Below are 10358 nucleotides of genomic sequence, written 5' to 3'. Positions count from 1 at the left end.
CTTTAAGATCATTGAGGCCAACCATAAATGGAGCAGGGCCAAGTCCATCACTAAACCATGTCCCTAAGCACCATGTCCACATGCCTTTTAAATACCTCCAGGGATGGTGACTCCACCACTTCCCTGGGCAGCCTGTGCCAGTGCCTGACAACCCTTTTGGTGCAGAAATTTTTCCTAACATCCAATCTAAACCTCCCCTGGTGCAACTTGAGGCCATTGCCTCGTGTCCTTTTGTTACCTGGGAGAAGAGACTGACCCTCACCTCACTACAACCTCCTTTCAGGTAGTTGCAGAGCACGATAAGGTCTCCCCTCAGCCTCCTCTTCTCCAGGCTAAACAACCCCAGTTCCCTCAGCTGCTCCCCATCAGACTTGTGCTCCAGACCCTTCACCAGCTTTGCTGCCCTTCTCTGGACTCGCTCCAGCACCTCAGCATCTTTCTTGTAGTGAGGGGCCCAAAACTGAATACAGTACTCAAGGTGCAGCCTCACCAGTGCCAAGTACAGAGGGACAATCACTGCCCTGGTCCTGCTGGCCACACTATTTCTAATACAAGCCAGGATGCCATTGGCCTTCTTGGCCACTTGGGGACACCATTGGCTCATATTCAGCCAGCTGTCGACCAACACCCCCAGGTTGTTCTCTGCCAGGCAGCTTTCCAGCTGCTCTTCACCAAGCCTGTAGCGTTGCATGGAGGTGTTGTGACCCAAGAGCAGGACCCAGCATGGAGCCTTGTTGAATTTCATACAAGTGGCCTCAGTCCATCGATCCAGCCTGTCCATGTCCCTCTGTAGAGCCTTCCTACCCACAAGCAGATCAACAATCCTGCCCAACTTGGTGTCATCTGCAGACTTACTGAGAGTGCACTCGATCCCCTTGTCCAGATCATTGATAAAGATATTAAAGAGGACTGGCCCCAATACCGAGCCCTGGGGCACACCACTTGTGAGCAGCTGCCAACTGGATTTAACTCCATTCACCACCGCTCCTTGGGCCTGACCACCCAGCCAGTTTTCTACCCAGTGAAGAGTATGCCCGTCCAAGCCATGAGCAGCCAGTTTCTCCAGGAGAATGCTGTGGGGAACAGTATCAAAGCCTTTACTGAAGTCTAGGTAGACAACATCCACAACCTTTCCCTCATCCACTAAGTGGGTCACCTTGTCATAGAAGGAGATCAGGTTAGTCAAGCACTACTTGCCTTTTGTAAACCCATGCTGACTGGGCCTGATCTTCTTGCAAATACCTGAGAAAACACCAGTAACTTCTGTGAGACTGAAAAATATCAAAGAGCCAAACTGCCTTGCCTAAAGTAGCCATAACTTTCAGAATAAATCAACTACAACATCTCATTTCACAAAATGTACTTGACAGTTGTGAAATGGTTAGAAATGAGGAATCACATACAAGCAGAGCATGTAATTTACATGGTACTTGGTAGGTTTAAGGACAGCTGCACAAACATAGGATTCACTTAGAGGTAATCTGTTCATCTCTGCTCATAACCTCTCCAGAATTTATACAAAGAAGGGCCAATTTTCAACTCTGCTGAACTCTCCTACAGGGCGGACAGTGGATTCTACATGCAACTTCCATCCATTCTGTCCAGCACTACCTAGTTTTGGTTTCACAGTTGTGGCCAGCTACAAACAACTCTCTCCAGACAGCCTTTCTACCCTCATGGACATTGTGCCCCAGGAAATACCAAAATGGTACCTGGTACATTTCAGCTTCCAGTACAGACTATTATCAAATCACATTTATCATTGTATCTGGAGCATATAAACAGGCAAATCTTACCAAAGACACAATCCTGTTACCTTCCTCTGGGACAGAATGCCCTGTTGGGTGACTGGCTGGCCAGTTATAATGGTTCAGTATCTCAGCTGTAGCAGTGATACTCTGAGGGTCAATGTCATCTGAAGTTTTTACACAAGATGTCAATTCTCTCTCTGTTTTTGTTGTTGTTCAGATTTACTTTTCACAGGGAATGCAGTTATTTGTACTGGAAGTAGAAAACAAGACAACTGCTTGCTTTTTTTTTTATTTTATTTTACTGCCCCCTAGAGCTTTGACATGAAGTGGATTTGATTTCCTATACTGTTCCAGCTCTAGTCACTACTAAGAACTTCAGTAACGTAGTACATAAAGTTACAGTTTGTCACCAGGCTGAAGGAAGTTCAATTGTCATCCCAGTATCATTCTTTATAACTACATCTGATTTTTCACCCTGCTGTGCTTGAGAAGCTGACAAACCATTAGGAATGCCTTGGATCCTCTCCTATGTCTGACAGCTGTGAAAATAAAAGTTAGCAGATGCATTGAGCAGATTCCTGACCACAACAGCTGTTGTTACTTGTGATTTTTTCAAAGTCCATGAGGGTTTTTATCCCCCCAGCTACAGTCCTCAGCAGAGGATCTGTTCATTTGCCATGGATACCACTGGCTGTTCATTGCTTGCTATTTTGTTAGTTAATAAGTTCTAGTTTCAAAGTCTGTGTTGCTTCTGATCCATGGATCTCAACTATAGCTCAGAAGAAAAGTACAGTAACAGGCAACATGCAGTTACTTCATACAAATTGTCAGTTACTTTTTTTTTCACTTGGAGGAGTAGGAACTTCAACAGTCAAACCAAGAATTTCTCAGGTTTCCAAAATCTCCTACCAGAAACTTTCTCTTCTCTGGCAAGACAAAGCGCTGCCATATTTTATTCTATCAAATGCTATGTTGACATCTCAGACCAAGATGTAATCTGCTCATCTGCTACAGCAAGCAGGACAGACATCTGTTTCATTTCTGGAGGATGCAACTCTTAAAGAGGGTTCAAATTGTACTTAAGTAGGGATGACAATTTTTTTTTTTTTTATTTGATTGCTAGGTATAGAACAGTAGTCTGTGCTGCACCATGAAGTTAGCCAGTGACTTCAATGGGCTACCTACATCAAATAGCCCCACAAAGCTAAGGTACCTGAAAACAGTGCATCTGCTATTTTAGCCCAAGGAGGGATGGGAAGAGAAGTCTCTTTGGAATTATCCTATAGATAACTCATTAATAGGCTATATAAATATATGAAAGACCAAATCTACTGCTGACAGCTTTGTTCTGATGCTTTCTGAAAATTCAGAGATGGTTGAGTTCAAGCTTGCACTTTTTTTTCCCCCTTCTGTTAATCAAATTGCATGACACTACTGTACTGGTAATCTAAATTACACTGCCTTAATAGCATCACAAGATGGATGCATTGCATAGGAAGATATAACTAATTTATCACGTGTGGCAAGAAAAAAAAATTAACAAAACAATTTTAAATTATATATTAAATCAAGGTCTTGCTTTGAGTTCTGATGATTTCAATTCTTGTTACATCCACTTTAAAACTTACAGCTTTTGATACATAAACTTAAATATCACCTCTACATTAATCACCATCAGTGTCAGTGCTATTTTTTGATCACTAACTGCAATTCATTGTGTAGAAAGCACAAAGAAGAGTATATTTTTTTTCCCTCATCTCCCAAAGAAGCATATATTTTAGAATGTGAATAGGAGCATAATGTTGTTTCAGTTATCTCTGTTTATAGTGTGTACATATATACTGTCTTTTCACTTGGGAGAAAAGTGAACATTTTTTAAAGTCATTGCAGTATAGAATAGAAATTGCTACATATGTAAAACAGGCAGCCACCAATACTATATGAAGAGTCTGAATCTAAGAAATCCCTTAAAGTGCCTACTTCTATCTTAATTTCTTTCCCCTGGAGTGCTTCTCCAGAGTGGAATTTGGGAGAGTAACTGCGCAAAAAAACCATGGAAACCTAAATAACCAGCTTTTGTACACAAACACACATATATATCAAGTGAAAAGAGAGAAAATGAAACAATAATGCAAGGTTATTATATTAATGGTACCTGCATAAGATCAACTCAGTGTGAAGCTATATAGGGCATTTAAGTATCCATTTTATATATATTACATATTTGTAGAGTGCTTCTTCAAAAAAGGGTTTGCAAATGGAAAGCAATACATATTTTACAGTGTTAAAACTGCCAAATAATCATCAAGAGATTTTAATTTTAAGGAGTGTTTCCCTTCCCTGTATGTTGAGATGCATACTATTAGTTTTACAGCACTCACTTCCATAGGTCTGTTTGGTTTTTTTAATAAAATGGTGTCATTTGAATCATTTTAATATGCATTCTTCATTCTTATTTTAAACAATTCTTGCACCTTCGGAAAAAAACAGGCTTTTTAGACAAAATAATTAAAAAAAAAATCAAAAAATCTAGCATTGAGAAAAAAAGTGGAAGAGTAAACTTAGTTTGAAATATACAGCCAAAATTGTATTTACTGGTACAGTTTTGATTTAACACAGTAAATTTGATCTTAGCTCATGTATGTAATACTCAAGAATGAAAAATAATTCACCTAAATTTCATTGAATATAAGCTATATTCCTATGCATGTGGCATACAGGAAACAGCCTTTTGTCACTACTTTTACAAGCCAATGTGCTCTGTGAATGATTGCTATGGAAAGGAAGGGAGGAAACTGGTAATGTCAAACCCTATGCAAGGAAGCCACACCATCACTGCAAGTGACTCTGAATGGATTTCCCTGACACCTTTTGCATAAAAAGATTAGGTGACGTCAACAGTACAGTTTTTTTTTCAAATCTGTCCCAAATCCACTCTCAAACCTCTTACTCCTATTGTGGTAAATATGTATGACCACCATCTATCCCATTACCCAGACATTTGCTACTTCTAAGGTGTGTTGCTATTTCATTCTCTTAGAACAAAAAGCAAAAAATCCTAAATAAAAAAAAAAAGCCCTAAGGAGGATAAGTCACCATATGCTATAGAAAAAGTGAAGAAAAAGAAGAAAAAGTGACTGCATACAAGGAAAGCTTATAGCAGGGTACATGCAAGTTCTGAAATCTCCTGAATAGGCACATAATCCTACATCTATGAAACTGTGAAAGAATGTATTTTACAATCCTCAAAAGGTCTTCCTGTTATGACTCCACTATAGTATTTCTAGTAGAAAAAATACTTGCTAACATCTCAATTGACATTAAAATATTATGGTTTGAAAATGTCAATTATGCTGTGTTCCAGGCAGAGATTTCCCCTTGTGTTCACGAGTCTGAAAGCTTTTCTTATTGCTGATGCTGCAAACATAATGAATCATTCCTTATATTTTATCTTTTAATACCACCAATTTTATGACTAGGCAATGCATTTCAACCCAAGTATTGCTTCCTTCATGCAGCTCTCAAATATTCCTTTTTAGTTCTGAAACAAATAACAGCTGATGGCTGATAACACTGAAATTAGCCATATTTCATGAAATTCAATATATGAATGTATTATCACATACTTTTATGAGGTAACAGTATTCATCCTGTGGTTAACTCACTCTTGATGTGTAGTAACAAGTACAAAACTGTAACAGGCTGGGAAATCTCTTGGAATCCTTTGGTTAGTAGCTGGCTAAATTCTGATGTCAGTTATGCAAATGTTTTAGTTGCACAAAAATGTAGATTTGTTTTTAATTGAGCTGATATTTTTTAGAATTATTCACAATTTTAAACTCTTAATTCCTGGTGTCCTCATTTAATGTTATTTAAATTCTGTGTTTCTTTGGAAGGACATATCTAATACATCATTCTTGATTAATTAGACATGACTCATCACTACCATCTAAGTTTTCACCCAATCCTTCCACATCCAAATGCCACCCATTCCAAATTATATGACCCCCAACACTTGCAGAAAGATAGGAGAGGGGCAAAATATCTTATTAGTAGAAGATTTCTGGAAACAAACCCTCCATTCTGCATTCCAACATATAGAATGTTATACTAGGATCACAGGATAGTGGAGGTTGGAAGGAAGCTCAGGAGGTCTCTTGTCTGTCAGGAGTCAGTTGTCAGCACAGACCACATTGCTCAGGGCTTTATCTAGGTTGAAGTGAAAGTCTTCAAGGGTGGAGACAGCATAGCCTTTCTGCACAACCTGTTCCACTGCCTGAGTGTCTTCATGAGGAAAAGGTTTCTCCTTACATTCACCCTGAATCTCTCTTTTCAGCTTCCATCCATTGTCTCGTCTTCCAGCCATGCATCACTGTGCAGAGCCTGGCTCCATCTCCTCCATAACCATCCCATAGATACTGGGGTTTGCTGTTAGGTCCCCCTGAAGCCATCTCTTTGCAGACTGAACAAGCTCCATTCCCTCAGCCTCTCCCTCACAGGGCCTCTGCTTCTGCTGCTGACCATCTTGGCGGCCCTTTACTGAACTCAGTCCAGCTTATACACATCTTTGCTGTATTGAGGACCTGCAAACTGGATGCAGTCTCTAGATTCAGTCTAACTTGTGCTGAGTAGAGGGGAATAATCGCTGCCCTCTCTCTACTCACTATGCTTCTGTTAAAGCAGCCCAGGATGCCGTCAGCCGCCTCTGCTGCCAGGGCTCACTGCGAGCCCACGCTCAGCTCAGTCTCTGCCAGGACTGCCAGGTCTTTCCCAGCAGAGCTGCTGCTTAGCCAGTCAGCCCCCAGCCTGTGCCAGTGCAGGTGTTTGCTCAGTCCCAGAGGCAGGTCTCTGCTTGTGCCCTTGCTGAATTGCACGTGTCTTGTCAGCCCATTGCTCTGTCTTATCTTGAACCATCTGAATGGCAGTCCTGCCTTAAGTGTTTTGACTGTTCCCTGCAGTCTGGTGTCACCTGCAAACCTGCTGAGTGTGTTACTCTTTCACCTCCTCCAAGTCACGGATAAAGATGTTTAACAGAACAGGTTCCAGTGCAGATCCCTGTGACACTCTGCTTGCCCCTGGTCTCTGGGTAGAGTACGTGTCATTTACCACTGCTCGAAGACTCCAACCACCTAACCAACATTTTACCCATATGGTTTACCACTCACTCAGACTGTAAGGTCTGAACATGAAGTTCAACAAGGCCAAGGAGAAGGTCCTGCACATGGGTCAGGGCAATCCCAAGCACAAATACAGGCTGGGCTAAGAATGGATCAAGAGCAGCCCTGAGGAGAAGGACTTGGGGATGTTGGTTGACAAGAAGCTCAACGTGATCTGGCAATGTGTGCATGCAGCCCAGAAAGCCAACTGTATGCTGGGCTGCATCAAAAACAGCGTGACCAGCAGGTCGAGGGAAGGGATTCTGCCTCTCTACTCTGCTCTGGTGAGACCCCCCCTGCAGTACTGCCTTCAGCTCTGGGGCCCCCAACACAGGAATGACATAGACCTGCTGGAGTGAGTCCAGAGGAGGCCACAAAGATGATCCTTGGGCTGAAGCACCTCTGCTGTGAAGACAGGCCGAGAGAGTTGGGGTTGTTGAGCCTGGAGAAGAGATGGCTCCAGGGAGACCTTACAGCAGCCTTCCAGTACCTAAAAGGGGGCCTACAAGAAAGCTGGGGAGGGACTTTTTACAAGGGCAGGTAGTGATAGGACAAGGGGCAATGGCTTTAAATTGGAAGAGGGAAGATTTAGATTAGATATTGGGAAGAAATTCTTCACCATGAGGGTGGTGAGGCAGTGGCACAGGTTGCCCAGAGAAGCTGTGGGTGCCCCCTCCCTAGAAGTGTTCAAGGCCAGGTTGGATGGAGCTTTGAGCAACCTGGTCTGGTGGAAGGTGTCCATGCCCATGGCAGGGGGGGTTGGAACTCAATGATCTTTAAGGTCCCTTCCAACCAAACCATTCTATGATTCTATGAACATGGAAATGAAAATACTGTCTGAGACACCACATTCATGTGCCCAGAGGTATAGCTCCCCAGATAATCCTTTTCCTTGAAGATGGGTGAAACTATTAATTTTTCTGCCATTGTTAGAGACCTCCCCCAGTCTCCATAACCTTTCAAAGATAAGAAAGCAACTGTACGAGGACATTGGCCTGCTCTTACTGCACCCATCTGATCCTGTGGGCTTGTATGGGTTGAGTTCTCTAAAGCACTCCCTGTCTAAAATCATCCACTGCTAGTGACTCTCTTCCTGCTTGAAGCCTGCTTCAAAGTAGAGGCTTGAGAGACCTTGTTGGTGAACACTGGGAGTAACCTAAGCCTTGTCTGTCTGCAGAATTACTGGATTGTTTATGTACGTGTATATATATTTATGTATTTAAATATCTGTAATATACATAATGTTACTTACATAACATGTACATAAACATCCCCACCAGCTGTGTTATACAGTCTTAAAATGAGTTTTCTTCAATGGAGTCAGTCTGATAAGAGGTTCTTTTTCTAATGTAACATGTTTATTTGTATTTTGTTGTTATCACCTCATACTCTTTATTCTAGGATCATCAAACCATTTTAAGAGCATGGGCAGTTAAAGACTTTGCTCCAAATTGTCCTTTGTATGTCCAGATACTGAAACCTGAGAATAAATTCCACATCAAGTTTGCAGGTAAGTGGAAGATTTCATGTATTTGAAACATTTGTTAGTATTTGGCAGTTTGTTTCATAAACACACAAGCAAAGTGAGATTCCCTAGGCATATTTACCGGTTAGAAGCAGATTAAGAGTGCAGTATTGTGAAATAACACTGGCTGTGTATATCCTATCAATAGTAAAATGTAATGTTTTACATTAAAATCTTATTAAAGGCATTTTTAAGGACTGTTACTCTCTTAGGCTACATAATATACAGAGTAGAATTATTTTATATTTAACACATTGTTAACACATTAGTTATAGATCCAGGTAGCTTTCCAGCTTGCTATATCCATGTCTTTCAATAATTTCTGTCTACTAAAACATATTGTTACTAAGGGGTATATGAGAAGATCTGCTCAGAAAAGGCCAAATTTTATCAAACATTTGGGGAAAAAAAAAAAATCTCCCAATTGGAGTGGTTTTTTTCTAAGTGGTATGAAAATCATTATTTTAATTACTTTCAAATATTTTGGAAAGAGAGATATAATTTGATTCTATATCCAGTAAAACGTGTGTCTTAGAAACTACAGACATAAAATGGAAAATTATATTAAGAAATCCAAACAAATCCACTCTTTTAAGAAGAGATTAGCAGCTTTAATTTGACAAACTGTTTCTCTGCACTGTAGCTAAGTCTCTCTTTCTGTCTATATATAAACACACACACACGTATATATGTACATACAGACACATATATGCTAATGTGCAAAAACATGCAAATACTTTTATAAAGAACTTATTTGCCTATCTTTGGAAAAATATGTCTATGAAGTAGAGACAAAGCTTTCCTTTTCAACTGTAATTTTGAAAATTCAGTTTTCTTGAAAGATATTCTAAGGAAGAAAAGATTGATGATTCATGCAAAATTCTAAAAAAAACTCTGTTGAAAAATACTAGTCTCCTCTGTCTCCCCCTTAAAACCACACAGTACAAGCACAATATCTGCTCCTTAGCCACGGCCACTTTTCTTTGCCGGTAACTGTGTTAATTTGTTTTTCCTAATTGTATTTTTAAGCAAGTTTCAATATTCTTAATGGCTTGTTTCTGTGGGAACTTATATATGACTAGACTTGCAAAACAGAGGTAATTTTTCGTATTTGTTCTAAGTCTCAGAGAATTCGGACTGTATATTTTTTTAAAAAGCAAACAACAAAACCCCCAAATCTCTTTTTGTAATATTTCCTTCAACTAAGCTTAACCAATCTGGTATTTTACTGCCTTCATTTATGTTCTGTAGCTCTTCAAGGGCTTGAGAAGACCTTATATGTTCTGTACCTCATTAGCCCCCTCTAATATTAATTATAGCAGTACTGTATGTAAGTCTAAATATTTATATAGCATCCCAGAAGAACTTCACATGGATCATAGGGATCACTGCATCCATTTCCACACACTCTGTCTGCACAACAGTAAAAGCACAGAATTACAAGCCTTCCTTCAAGATTAATTTAATCTTACTCATATAAAGCACAGGAAATTTTTAGTGCAGTTTTAAATTCAGCAAGATTACGAACATGGTATAAACATCACCACTGGATGCTTACCTACTGCAAATGGTTAGGCCACTGATAGAATCATAAGAATAACATTTGTTTGCATACATTTTCCTAAGAGGACTCTACTTTGGTTATTAATCTCATCCAACTCTTCTTCATTCTGAAATACATATGCAGTGGGGGCTGGAGACTATAGCCCTGTATAGAGTGCTTATGAATGAAATTTGTCATAACCATATGGAACATTTTTCTAGTGCTTTTCCTGTTATGTTTCAGGACTGGTTTATTACTGTCTTAATGGAAAAGCTTCTTCTAAATTTGATATTCCTTTAAAAAATGACTCCTTTCTTCTGGAGGTTTCCCAAAACAATATTTTGCATTTTTATGAACCTGAAATATTCAGTAATAGGATTTCT

The 10358-nt window shown here is 40.0% G+C and overlaps 1 protein-coding gene across 1 annotated transcript in view; it reads left to right on the top strand.

Moving 5' to 3' along the window:
• Nucleotides 1-6774: 6774 nt before the first annotated feature.
• Nucleotides 6775-10358, top strand: part of KCNT2 (potassium channel, subfamily T, member 2) — a gene marked incomplete at its 3' end in the record, with an annotated part of 47361 nt that continues 43777 nt past the window's right edge. The window contains exons 1-2 of the mRNA XM_009708319.1: nucleotides 6775-6837; nucleotides 8309-8417. Of these exons, the coding sequence (XP_009706621.1) occupies nucleotides 6775-6837; nucleotides 8309-8417 (172 nt within the window). The remainder of the gene's footprint in view (nucleotides 6838-8308; nucleotides 8418-10358) is intronic.

This window comes from Cariama cristata, unplaced genomic scaffold (assembly GCF_000690535.1).
Source record: "Cariama cristata isolate BGI_N322 unplaced genomic scaffold, ASM69053v1 scaffold9669, whole genome shotgun sequence".
NCBI classification, from domain to species: Eukaryota; Metazoa; Chordata; class Aves; order Cariamiformes; family Cariamidae; genus Cariama; species Cariama cristata.
This window is presented reverse-complemented; position numbering and strand designations above follow the sequence as displayed.